Here is a 14,581-nt window from a genome sequence, read left to right as displayed (position 1 = left end):
AATTACAGACAAAAATATCAGGTTACCAATGGACACTTGCACTTAGATGTCTACTTGTCTACTATAGAGGATATCTACTACTTTTTTTAAAAAAAATTTTGATATACCTTGCTTCAGTTTTACTGAATTTCATTTGTTTTTATTTCTTCTCACTATAGCATTTAATGTAACAGGTATTAGAAAGTATAGTTATTGTTTTCCTTACAAAAATAAAAGATACAAGAAAGCGAAAACGATATTTGTTATGTTCACCTAGATATCCTAAGGGCAATATAAAACCTCGCTTAGAGAAAGTCAATTTTTACTTACAATTTGGATATAATGATGATGGGTAAATGAATTGTACCATCAATTCTTTAATGAGATTGCACATTTGGGCTTGGTATTTCTTTATTAAAGAATAAACAAATAATATAAGAAGTTTTAATAGTAAAAATTAATAAAAACAAAATAATATATTGACTAAATATAAATAACATATTTTGATATAACACAATGTAAAAGTACACATAATATTACATGGACAAAAATAATTTAAATCTAATAAATAAATAAATATTTCAATAGATAGATAATTAGATCTATCAGCATGGTCATCTGTAAAGGACTAGTGCCTGCACAGGTAAACATGATGTTTCCTTACACTCCTGAAAAGATCTGAAAATTTTGATTCAACTCATGCAGTGGTTATAGGAGAAATGAGTCTTTGAAATGGCAGAAGTCATAGAAGTGTGGACTGGTGTATTAGTCAATACAGATCATTTCCATGTTGAAACAGGTTTCATTCCTTCCTCCTTAATCTTTCTTGAAAAATTTTTGATAAAGAGAAGGATCTCATGATTTCTGCTCTGACAACCTCCCAGGCACAAGGGCTGTATTTCTTCTCTGTCAGATAAAGAGTGATTCTTTGGAAGTATTTCTTCACAGCCAGGATGGAGTCCACATTCATCAGGGGAGTCTCTTCCACCCCAACCTCCTGTATCACGCAGGCTTCCAGGTCATTCAGCTGCTGGTTAAGTTCAGTGGAAAATTTTTCTAGGAGGCTCTGTTCCCAAGTAGCAGATGAGTCCTTTGTGCTGAAGAGATTGAAGGTCTGCTGGATCATCTCATGGAGGACAGAGATGGCTTGAGCCTTCTGGAACTGGTTGCCATCAAACTCCTCCTGGGGGAATCCAAAGTCATGTCTGTCCTTCAGGCAGGAGAAAGGAGAGATTCTTCCCATTTGTGCCAGGAGTATCAAGGCCCTCCTATTACCCAGGCTGTGGGTCTGAGGCAGATCACAGCCCAGAGAACAGATGGATTTGTAGCTGAGCACCAGCACGGCCATCAGTAAAGAAAAGGACAGGGCCATTGGGATGTTGCAAATATTGCTAGGCTACTTGAGATGGGTAACCTTGAACCTTGGCCTCTAAGTTTTCTGAAGACTTTGCTCTGTGCGTAGGTCTTAAATAGTGAACATACTAATTTCCATTTTCTAAATGCCCTAGTTTTACTTTCTATCTCTGTTTTTGCTTTCTTTATGCACACTCTACATGTGTTTACAGATGTTTTTCATTTTTTTTCATCATTGCCTATTTTTCCCCTGCACTCAAAACATTTTATGGTATTTTTTTCTAATTGAAATCTTCATGAAATTTTAGTAACACAGATTTGGCTTATCTATTTATGTATAATATGTATATCTCTACTTCACAGATAAAAACTATAAAGTTTGCTCTTTTTATTCAAAGTAAAGAATGACAGAAATGTTAAACTAAAATCTAAGTTTAAAAGCTATTGACATTTAACTTAATTTGATAAGTATATTTGTGGAATAACTTTTAATGTAATTTGTTCATGTAAATTTTGTTTTATCAAATTACATATGCAAAATAAAAATCTATATAAGTACACATTAATGATATGAATATAATTACATAATCATTCAAAACTGCTAAAAATATGAATCAATAATTTTTAAAAATTTTTCTCATAGTATATGAAGCTTTGAATTTTGCTTTATATGACAAAATAATTTGTAAACTTCACTAGCTCCAGCATTCATCCAGATATTGCCAACACATTTTTCTTTTCAGCACTTGACATAAATATTGATGTGTTGAATAACTTTAGTAGAAATAAATCACATAATATAAGCTATTTGCATTGAATTCTCAAAGTCTACAAAACATCCTGAAGAACTGAGGATCAAACATAAGCAATAACCATAAGATAGTCAATGGCAGCCCAAAGATATGCAGGTTAAAGCCACATACTGTGATAAGACTTTAAGATCCAGCAAAAAATGGACAAAAAGTCCTCCAATCACAGTCATCTATTTGCCACAGGTTTGTAACACTCATCTTGCTAATATTTTGTTTATCTTCATGAACTCAATACAGTGCTTCTCATATCATACACAAGAAAATCCAATGAGAAAGATGTATATTAAGCAATGAAATTTTGTTGGATAGAGTTGTTGGAGAATCACAAACTATTGTAATATGTGAGATTTGTTTATACTATGAGAACTAATTTTTGTACTCTTAGAAGAAGTATCATTCTAATAAATATATGCGACTTAGAAAATATTATCAATTAAATCATTTTTGGCATTTTTCATTGAAGTTCATATTCCCTAAAGGTTTTCAGAAGTTCCTATCCAAGTCAATTCTTATCAAAAAAGAGACCATCTTTGTTCTAAATTCATAAATTTATAAATATTGAATATTATCATGTAAAGAATTAACTTTCAGAGTGGTCCTGAACTCTGGGTCTACTTTTTTTTTTTTTGCATGAGAAGTTGGTTTGCCTCGGCCCTATAGATACTGAGTCCTTAAATGGAATGAGGTCTGTTTTAGCAAATCAGCTATTTAGTAAGTGGAGTTTTTCTAGTTTCTCATTTTTTCTTCTACTGGAAAGTGTTCAAGAATGAGGCTATTTTTCTTCATCATGGCCATATTTGCTGGGATCGTAATAGACAATGACAAAAATTTCCATTCAGCTTTTACTCAGAATCAATAATGCCCATTAAGTTTACTGCTAAAACCACTGGGATTCTGGGGATTCAAGTTGCAAGAGCAGCATAATATTATCCTTTGCCTGGCACTATATTAACTATTTATGACCTTATCTCTAATCTGTCCTCTACTTTGTTATAATAGAAAATAACTAGCCTGGTGTCAAATACAGAGTCACATATCTGATTTCAAACTCTCCAATTCACACGGTTTATAGGAATCAGACAATTTACTATTCCCAAAAGTAGGGAATAATAGCCTCTGTCCTCCAAATAATCCTACAGCTTTCCTTCCCTGGATCAAATCCCGAGAATGTGTATGTGAACTGTAAATACTTGTGACATCATTTTTCCATCATATATAAATTTCAGCTTCAAATCACGTGATAATCTTTAGATGACACTGGTAGAAAATCAGCCTGTTTATATAAAGGTAGAGATTATGAAATGGATCAATTTTAGAAAATAACCAAACACATTTTATTATTCATTATTTTAAATGATTCACTTACATTCTTTATATAATTGAACACTTAAAATATTCTACATTGTGAAATGTGCACAGGGGTTTCCATAATAGAGGAGGTTTCATTTCAGAAATGTATATTTTCTACATCAATTTAGTAGTTGATCCAGTCAACAAATTTGTATTGAATTTTGGGCTCATCCTTTGTATCAGACCCTGAGAATAAAGGGCAATTTTGCCCAAGTTATTATTCTTAGTCTTTGAAACACTGGGGGAGAGAGTAATTTTTCTTTGTTCACTTGAGATCATATTGGGAATTTTTGCATATTAATTTTCATGTAGTATTTTACTGTGAAAATTTGTTTTTCTATACTTTGATTTGTTTCATTTTCATATTCAGGTTAGTGTCAATGAAAGAGTATAAATATAATGTTTAAATGGACTATACAATTGTTCTATGTGGCATTCACAACAACAAATACATTCATATTTCTCACTTCACTTTTCCTAGAAGGTAGAAGTGGTCTGATTTTTCATCTTAATTTATGGGAACAAAAAGAAAACAAACATATGTCTAAATGTGATAAACATGGAAGAGGAGAAATACCTAATGTAAATGACACATTAATGGGTGCAGCAAACCAACATGCCACATGTATACCTATGTAACAAATTTGCCCGTTGTGCACTTGTACCCTAGAACTTAAAGTACAATAATAATAATAATAAACGTGACAAGAGGGGAACTTAGAAAATACCTTGAGACAGATGAAAATGAAAACACAACATACCAAAACATACGTGATGCAGTGCAAACAGAGCTAAAGGGGAAATTGAAAGCTGTAAAAGCTTATATTAAAAAAGAAGAAAGACCTCAAACCAATGAACTAACTACAAATTAAGGAACTAGAAAAAGAAGAAATAAACACATAGCTAGGAAGAGGAAGAAAGTAAGAAAGACTAAAGCAGAAATTAATAAAATACAGAATAGAAAAGCAATTAAAAATCAATGCAACTAAGCATTAGTCTTTTGAAAGGATCAACAAAATTGACAAACCCTTAACTATATTAAGAAATAAGTAGAGAAAAATCAAATAAAAATAAGAAATAAGAGAGGACACATAACAGCTGATGGCATAGACCTAAAAAGGATCAGCCGGGCGCGCTGGCTCACGCCTGTAATCCCAGCACTTTGAGAGGCCGAGGCGGGCAGATCACGATGTCAGGAGATCGAGACCATCCTGGCTAACACAGTGAAACCCCATCTCTACTAAAAATACAAAAAGAAATTAGCCGGGCGTGGTGGCGGGCGCCTGTAGTCGAGGCTAGTCAGGAGGCTGTGGCAGGAGAAAGGTCTGAACCCGGGAGGCGGAGCTTGCAGTGAGCCAAGATCGCGCCACTGCACTCCAACCTGGGCGACAGAGCAAGACTTCATCTCAAAAAAAAAAAAAAAAAAAAAAAAAAAAAAAAAAAAAAAAAAAAGAAGTAAAATGGATTATAACAGAGTACTACGAACAATTATACTCCAACAAATTGATTAACCTAGAAGAAATATATAAATTCCTAGAAACAAACAACTTACCAAGACCAAATCATGAATAAACAAAAAATCTGACTAGACCTATAACTAGTAAGGAGATTGAATCAGTCATCAAACTTCCCAATAACAACAACAATAAAAAACCATAATCAGATGGCTTCAGTGGATAATTCTATCAAACATTTAGGGAATTAACACCAATCTTTCTCAAAATCCTCCAAAAAATTGAAAAGGAAGGAATAGTTTCAAACTCATTTTATGAGACTAGCATTTTCCTGATAACAAAGCCAGACAAGGACACTACAAGAAAAGAAAACTAACAGATCCATATCCATGATAAATATTGATACAAAAATCCTCACTAAAATACTTGTAAACCAAATTCAACAGCACAATAAAAGGATTATAGATCACGACCAAAGGGGATTTATTACTTGGATGGAAGAATGTTTCAACATACGAAAATTAATCAATGCAATACATCACGTTAACAAAATGAATGAAAAATATACATAATAATCTCTACAGATATGGAAAAAGAAATAGACAAAATGCCATATCTGTTCATGATAAAAACATTTAACAAACTTGGAATAAAAGGAAGTTACCTCCACATAATAAAGGCCATGTACGAAAAGCCGACAATTAACATTATATTCAATGGTGAGAAACTGAAGGCTTTTCCTCTAAGATCAGGAACAAGTAGGGATGCCATTGTTACCACTTTTATACAACATAACATTTGTAGATCTAGCCATAGCAATTAACAAGAAAAAGAAATAAAAAGCATTCATATTGGAAAGGAAGAAGTAAAATTATCTTTTTGCAGATAGCCTGATCGTGTATGTAGAAAACCTAAAGTTCACACACAGACATGCACTCACATACAAACTGTTAGAACTAATAAATGAATTCAGCAAAGTTGTAGAATACAAAATTAAGACGCAAAAATGAGTAGCATTTTATATGCTAACAATGGACAAATCTGAAAAGGAAACTTAAAAAATAACTCCATTTGCAATAGCATCAAAACAATAAAGTACTCAGGAATAAACTTAAAGAAAGTGGAAAAAGATTTATATATTGAAAACTAGCAAACACTGCTGAAAGAAATTAAGGAAGAGAAATGAGAAGACATTTCTGTTCATGGTTGGGAAGCCCATCATCATTATAGTGTTCAAACTATCCAAAGCAATACACAGATACAATGCAAGCCCTATCAAAATCACTAAGGCATTTTTGGCAGAAGTAGAAAAATCTGTCCTAAAATTCTTATGGAATCTTGAAGGACCAGAATCAATCTTCAGAAAGACAAGCAAAGCTAGAGGCCTCACCCTACCTGATTTTGAAACACATTACAAGCCTACAGTAATAGAAATGGAATGATACTGATATAAAGATGGACATAGGCCAATGGGAGAGAATAGAAAGCCCAGAAGTAAAGTCTCATGTATATGGTCAAATGAACTTTGACAAAAGTGCCAAGGCTACACAATGGTTAAAGATCAACTCTTCAAAAATCAGGTTGTGAAAACTGTATATACACATGCAAAGGAATGAAGTTGCATCCTTACTGTACACTATATGCTAAAATTAACTCAAAATAGATCAAAGATTTAAACATAAGACCTGAAACTGTAAAAACTTTAGAAGAAAATCTTCAGGGAAGGCTCAGACAATGGGTTTGGCAATGAAATCTTGGATATCACACCAAAACACAGGTAACTAAAGTAAAAATAGATAAATTGGAGTATACAAAGATTAAAAATCACTGTGCATTCAAGGACAAAATCAAGAGTCAAAACTCAAACCTCAGAATGGCAGAAAATATTTGCAAATCATGTATTTGATAAAAGTAATAGCCTATTCAGAATATAGAAGGAACTCCCATATCTCAACAAAAAAATATAACTTGAGTAAGGAATATGAATAGATATTTATTCAAAAAAGATATACAAATGGCCAACAAGCATATTTCTCTGGCCTGAATGTTTGTGCCCTGCCAAAATTCATATGTTGAAACCCTAACTCTTAGGGCGATGGTGTTAGGATATGCACCTTTTTGGGATGTGATTAATTTCATTGTCGCTCATTGTGAAATAGGACACAGGCCCCAATCACACACCAAATCTGCTGGTACCTTGATTCTTGGGCTTTCCACCCTCCAGAACTGTGAGAAATAAATTTATGTTATTTATAAACTACCTAATTGATGATATTTCATTATAGCAGCCTGAATGAACTAAGGAACATAGGAAAAGATCCTCAACATCACTATTAGGGAAATGCAAATCAAAGTCACAATGAGATTTGAATTCACATCTATCAAGGTGGCTACCATCAAAATAAATAAAATAACAAGTGTTGGTGAAGATGTGGAGAAATTGGAACCCTTGTGCACTGTTGGTGGAAATGTAAAATGGTGCAGCGCAGCCACAATGGAAAACAGGTATCTCAAAAAATTAAAAACAGAATTACCATATAATCTAGGAATTCCACTTATGGATATATATTTAGAATCCTTTTTGTTTTGTTTTGTTTTTATGATGGAGTGTCACTCTGTCGCCCAGGCTGGAGTGCAGTGGCGCAATCTCGGCTCACTGCAAGCTCTGCCTCCCAGGTTCACGCCATTCTCCTGTCTCAGCCTCCCAAGTAGCTGGGACTACAGGCGTCCGCCACCATGCCTGGCTAGCTTTTTTGTTTTTTTAGTAGCGATGGGGTTTCACCATTTTAGCCAGGATGATCTTCATCTCCTGACCTCGTGATCTGCCCACATCGGCCTCCCAAAGTGCTGGGATTACAGGCATGAGCCACCGCGCCTGGCCTAGAATACTTTTTAAAAATGAGATTCAAAGATACATTTTTAGATCCATCTTCATAACAATAGCCAAAAGTTGGAAGCAACCCAAGTGTCCATTGATGGATGAATAAACAAACTGTGATATATACATATAATGGAATATCATTCAGCCTCATATATATTTCATTAAGCATATAATGGACTATATTATTCAGTCTTATACCATGGATGATTATTCTGACTTATCATATTATTCAGGAAAATGTGGTATATACAGATAATGGAATGTATTCAGCATAATTCTGACATATACTACAACGTGAGGACCTAATGGAAGCCAGGCACAAACAGACAAATGTAATATGATTTCAGTCATATGAGTTATCTAGAGTAGATAAATTCATAGAAACAGAAAGTAAAATGGTTGTCAGGGGTGGGGGTCCAGGGGAGAGGAGATAAGGAGCTGTTGTTTAATGAGTATGGTTTTTGTTTTCCAAGACGAAAAACTGATGATCAGTTGCATGGAAATGTGAATTTACTTAATACTGCTAAGCTGTACACTTAAAAATGGTTAAAATGGTAGATGTTGATAAGATGTGGGCATGGGCTCAAAGAAAAGCAAGCATTCCTGGTCCAGATTTTGGCTTTCAGATTTGCTGAATTCTGTCTTCACAGAGTCAAGGGAGTCATATAAGCTAACTCAGAAGAGTTTATACACAAGAAGGCAAATTTTTGAGAGTCTAGTATTTTTTTTTCTGGGTAGTCCTAAATGTTAATTGCACTAAATTCTCCCCTGGTATATAAATAAATTAAGCAGATAAATAATTTGCTTGTCATATATCTAACAAGAAGTAAGGAAATAGATAATTGGAAACAATACTTCCTCCATCTTAATAGAGTTAAATAACAAAAATAACATTAATTAAAAGAACTAAATAGCTAAATTATAGAATATATTTACTATCAGTCAGACATTGTTGTTAGTACTTACAAATCAATCCTCATTTTACCCAGTGAAGAATAAGCCCCATGTTGCATACATGTTGAACACCTATTATGTGCCCTGTCCCGTTAAGTCACTGGAGACATCTGTGGCTACAGCAGGCAGTGATAAATTCTACTGTTTTCCTCATTTTTAAGAGAACAAACCTAAGCACAGGGAGCTATTGAACTGTAGAGCCACTTTTGGAACCCAGAAAATCCCATTTAGAGTACTCAGCTCTTAGATGTGCTCTGGTAATATGTCATAAGAACCAGAGCTGATTTCTAGATTCTGGTCCACATTTTTCTTTCCAGCAGAGCCCTACCTAAATAATGAGAGGGTCTTTCTCTTCTCTTCTTATTCCTCTTCTTCACCGAGAAGCTTCATTTGCTCATGCCAGACATGTTTTATTATGAAATTGGGCCTCATGTTACTTACATATATATCCTAGTTTTGTCTTTCTAAGACTGTATTTTCATAAACTTGAATATATTTGTGAAACACTTTGTTCACCCCAGTAATATATCCATAGGCAACTCTTTGAAACCCTACATATTTCTATCCATTTATGAAAATGTCCACAAGGCTTTAGATTTCTATCTGTTTGTCACACACCTTTGTGTCATCACCAGGATATAAGCATGCACTAAAATCAGAACTAAACCAACCAAATGAAGGCCCAGAGCTCAGGGAGGGCACATCTAGAAGGGCTCACTATAGGAATTAGAGGTGTGGAAATGTAAGCACATCTGGGGAAGAGAGGAGAGCCCAGTGCATTAGAGGAGAAGGACTGAGATGACCGAAGACTGAATCACCTCACTTGGCAGCTGGTTGATGCCTTTTTTAGGGTTTGCTGCTGGGTTGATTGCACATTCTGACTGGAGGAACCCTAATAGCTAAGGAACAATCTTTTAGACAGTTACATTATAGATAGAATTTTCTGTCTTCTGAAAAAAATTAGGAATCTAATGAATGATTTAAATCAACTAAATACATAAACAAATTTTAAACCAGTAAGGTCTAGAATCTTGAAAATCTATTCATTTTTAACTTTTTACTTTCAAGCAATTTTAGGTTTACAAACAATTGCAAAGATACTATAAAATTTTGCTTATGCCCTTAACCCAGCTTCTTCTCATGTTAACAACATACATGACCATGTTGTAATGAATCAAAACAAAGAAATGAACATTGGGGCCATATTACTAACTAACATTCAGATTTTACTAAGATTTCCTCAGATTTTTAAAAACTGATGTTTTATCTTATTTCAAGAATCAGTCCAAATTGATTCTTGATTTGGATTGATTTTTGTCAATCCAAATTGTTGGATTGTTGTCATACCTTCAGTCTCCTCCAATCTGTAACGCATGCTCAGTCTTTCTTTGGCTTTCATGACATTGAAACTTTTGAAGAATATTGGTCACTTATTTCATAGACTGTTCACCAATTTGGATTTGTCTAATGTTTACTCAGGATTATGCTGAGGTTGTGTGTTTAAAGGATTGAAACCACAGAGTTTATCTGATCGTCTCATCACACAATATCCAAGGTACATGATATTGATATCTTTTATTACATATGTTTTATTACTGCTGATGTTAACTTAATCACTTGGTTAAGATGGTGTTTGCCAGACTTCTGTCCTATAAAGTTACTATTTTTGCCCTCTACACACTACATGGTAGAAGCATATCACTAAATACCAGCCTACACTCAAGTCTCTAATCTAGTTTCTCTCATTCATTTTTATGTTATCTTACATTCTTGGTGATATCATGTAATTAGCCATTTTAGGATTCACAAATGTTTATGATTTCATGAAGCCAGTGCTCTCTATCTTAGAACAACTCTAAATTTAATCAGGAAATAATGCAAGCAATAATATTAAAATGTATAAAGGGATTCTTGAACTTAGGTAGCTCAACCAGAAGAATTAAATGAGTTTTAAAATATCAGAAGTAATATAAGTGTAGCAATTTGTAAGTTTAGCAACCATATTAATACAGAACAAAACAGAAAAATTTGTATTATCAGAATTAACGAGATTTATGGTAGAGCTGCATCTATTGTTAATAACAAAGAAAATAAAATTGCAATAGAATGTTGTGAAATAATTGCTTGTCACTCTTAACAAAAATTAATTTGGATTCTCATAGCATATTAAAAAAATTCTAATATATTACATAATTAAATGTAAAAACATCTTTACAAGAACAGAAACTGAATATGTGTAAATCAAAAGACTTAAGGAGGCATGTGGCTCTGTGTTCTAGACAGTGCTTGGAAAAATATACAAGGAACTGTTTAGTGTTTGGTACACACATGAAATAAAGAATAAGTATCCATCAAAAGATTATGGCTACAATGTGCAGGAAATGTTTTGACAAGGATTAGGAATTCTAAAATTATAAATCAATAATGTAAATAAACAACATTGAAACTAGAGTAAATGAAATAACAGGTAAAATAAAATCAAAATTGTAAAACTTAATTGAAAAAAGAATGTAAACTAGCAAGTAAATGGGTTACTATTGAAATTTACTACCAGGTAGTATTAATTAGAATAATGATAAATTACCTTTCAGCCAAATAAATAAGCAACATTTTAAATAAAAAATACAATTAATAGGTTAAATAAATGAAATATTAAAGATGTTCAGTACAGCATGGAATAATAATGCATTGTATACTTGAAATTTGCTAAGGGAGTAGATATTATATGTTCTCACCTTGCATAATAAAATATTATAACTATGTTAGGTGAAGGATGTGTTAATTAACTTGATTGTCAGAATCATTACACAAGGCATAATTAAAGCAAAACACTATGTTGTACACCTTAAATCCATAAATTTTAATTTCTCAACTATATATCAACAAAAAATGTTTAAAGATTTTGTTCGAATTCATCTATTCTTTGAAAATGATTTTCAGAAAACACTAACAAAATATGCATGAAGATCTTAACCCACATTCTTCTACAAGTATCATCTTATTTCCCTACTCCACAAACAAGTTTCCCACCATAATTTTTTATGCATAGAACACCCACATACCCTTATTGTATTTCTTCTTCAACCCACTCCCATCAAGTTTCTGTCCCATTCATTTTACTAAACCTAGATCCACCTAAGGTCACTGATGGCATCTGTTTTTGAGTCCGTTAGGACAGGTCAGCCTTCATCTTCCCTGAAAACACCACTGTCTACCCCTCGCTTGTCTCTCCCTCATTCTTTGCTATTTCTCCTTCCAGCTGCACTGACCACTCCTCCTAAGTGCTCTTTGCCCTTCACAGGCTCTCCTTCTCTGCCCTACCAATGACTGTTGAGGATCTGCAGGACTAAGTTTAGATCCTGTCTCATCGTTCCCTCAATTTATAACTATGTTAGGTGACAGATTCCCTAATATCCATTCTCATGTCCTCAATACCAGACATGCAGTAAAGAATCCCAAATTAATACCTTTACCCATGGCATTTGTTGTTCATTCTAGACCCATATTCCCAGCTGCCAATAAGATTCTGGAAATACTGTTTCCTTTGGTATCTGTGGGATTTTGGTTCTAAGACTCCACACCTGTCCTCCAGATACCCAAATCTGTGAAAACTCAAGTCCTGCAGTCCCCTTCATATATGTGAGTTTCACATCCCACAAATGCTGTATTTTCTATCCAGTTTAGTTTAACATGCAGAAAATACAGATATGGAAGGTGAACTGTATTGGAAAAAAAAAAAACCTGTATAAGTGGACCCATGAAGTTCAAAAGTTCAATCCCATGCTGTTCAAGGGTTAACTGTACATATACCCCAAATACCTTAAGAAGGACATCTAACATTGTTTTCCCTGCCTGGCATCATTTGTATCTAAAATTTCTGGTGTGAGAACATTGTTTTCCTTTACTTCTTTTTCAAGCTTTTAAGAGAATTGCAATAAAGTAAGCATTAGTCCTGTTTTTACATCTCTTTCTCTGTAAGATGGAGAGTGCTTTATTCAATTGTATTTCTTGAAGGGAACTCTACAATCTGCCACTTACTTAGCTTATACATATAATGTGAATGGAATAAATGAGTAAATATATTTTATTGTCCTTCCTTCAATTATGTTAAAAATGTGGGTGTGGATTTTGTTTTTAGAAAAAAGATTTCCAGACATTTTCCTTAATAAAACAAACGAGAATTTAATGAATAAAACAAATGCAAATTTAATAACATGGAAAGATGAATATATTTGTAAATTTTAACACAATGTAAAGATGAATATGTTATTATATGTAAAATATCTAAATATTATAAATGAAACAGCTGCAAAAAGAATGGAAATAAGTAAGTATATAAAACATATCAGGGCAGTCATGTCTTAGGAACTGAAGACCAGAGCCAAAGGTTTTTAACATATACTTGCTTACTATTGTTAACAAGGTATTTGCTGAATTTAATTCAATAAATTCTGTGACAACGGCAGAAATAAGAACCTATTGAAATGACCAAAGATGCATGTGCAAGTATGATATGGCAGATTAATCAATGAGAATAATTTCAGGATGAACCCAGGTCTTCATCCTTACTTCTCAGTCCTTCTTGCAAGTTTGTTGATGATGAAGAGAAGGATTTCACGATTCCACTCGGACAACCTCCCAAGCACAGTCACTGTATTTCTTCTCCTTCAGGTAGATTCCCTGGATTCCCACGCATTCCCTGAAAGTACGTCCTCAAGGCCAGTGTAGGGCCCCAATCACCCCCACAGATTCTTCCTCTCTTTTTGTCTGCCCTAAGCAAGACTCCAGGCATTCCAGCTGCAGATGAAGTCCAGTGTGGAGTTGGTCCAGGAGGGTCATGTTCCAGGCAGCAGAGGAACGCTCTGTGTGGAAGAGGCTGAAGATCTGCTGAAGCATCTCATGGAGGACAGACAGGGCCTGGGCCTTCTGCAACTGGCTGTCATACACATCTCCAGGGGAAACCTGAAGTCTCTTCTGTCCTTGAGACACAAGAAAGTGGAGATTCTCAACATTTGGCCCAGAAGTGCCAAGGTGTTCCTGCTAAGTAGGCCATGGTTCTGAGGCGGGTCCCAGCTCAGAGATCCAACAGGGCCACAGTGGCAAAGCGGCAGGGCCACGAGTAGAGGAAGCAGGAGGGCCATTGGGAAATGAGGGTGCTGCTGGCCTAGCTCAGCTGGGGTCTGGATGAACCTTGGACTCCAGGTTCTCTGAAGGCATTCCTGCTATGCATGGCTCTTAGTTGGAAAAAAATAGCTTTCAGGGTTGGCCAAGATGGCCAACAAGAAGCTGCTAGTGTGTGCCACTCTCAAGTAGAGAAATGGAAGGGGCACGTACATACAGCACCTTCAATTGAAACATCCAGGTACACACATTGGGACTCAAGAAAACAACTTGACCAGTGGAGAACAGAGTAAAGCAAGGCAGGATGACTGCCTACCCAGGAGTGACACAGAGCCAGGGGAGCCTCCCCAACCAGGGAAGTGGTGAGTAAGTGAGCAGCCTTGGGGACCCACGCTTCTCCACAAATCTTTGCAACCCTCAGGTCACAAGATCTCCTAGTGAACTCACTCTACCAGGGCCTTCAGTCTGACATGCGGGGCTGTGTAGGGTTTCAGCAGAGTAGCCACTCAGCATACATGGGGACCCTGGAGCCTTAGATACCCAGGCTTCCCCACAAAAGAAGCTATAACTCCAGCCAAGCAGGAGGCTAGACCGCTATACATACCCCAATGAAAGGGGTTTCATCCATGGGATTGAGCAGTGACAAGTGGCAGGCCCACCTTCCATGGCCTGTCTCA

General features: G+C 35.1%; 1 protein-coding gene and 1 pseudogene across 1 annotated transcript; both read right to left on the bottom strand.

The window, feature by feature from the left end:
* Positions 1-375: 375 nt before the first annotated feature.
* IFNA21 (interferon alpha 21) lies at positions 376-1,412 on the bottom strand. The gene has a single exon (XM_528555.7). The coding sequence runs from the start codon at positions 1,349-1,351 to the stop codon at positions 782-784; it is 570 nt and encodes a 189-aa protein (XP_528555.1). The 5' UTR covers positions 1,352-1,412; the 3' UTR covers positions 376-781.
* An 11,821-nt stretch (positions 1,413-13,233) lies between these two features.
* LOC473186 (interferon omega-1-like) lies at positions 13,234-13,934 on the bottom strand (annotated as a pseudogene).
* Between the last annotated feature and the right edge of the window lie 647 nt (positions 13,935-14,581).

The sequence above is a fragment of the Pan troglodytes genome, chromosome 11 (genome assembly GCF_028858775.2).
Source record: "Pan troglodytes isolate AG18354 chromosome 11, NHGRI_mPanTro3-v2.0_pri, whole genome shotgun sequence".
Taxonomy (NCBI): Eukaryota; Metazoa; Chordata; class Mammalia; order Primates; family Hominidae; genus Pan; species Pan troglodytes.
Note: the sequence above shows the minus strand (reverse complement) of the source record. Positions and strands in the feature narration are given on the sequence as shown.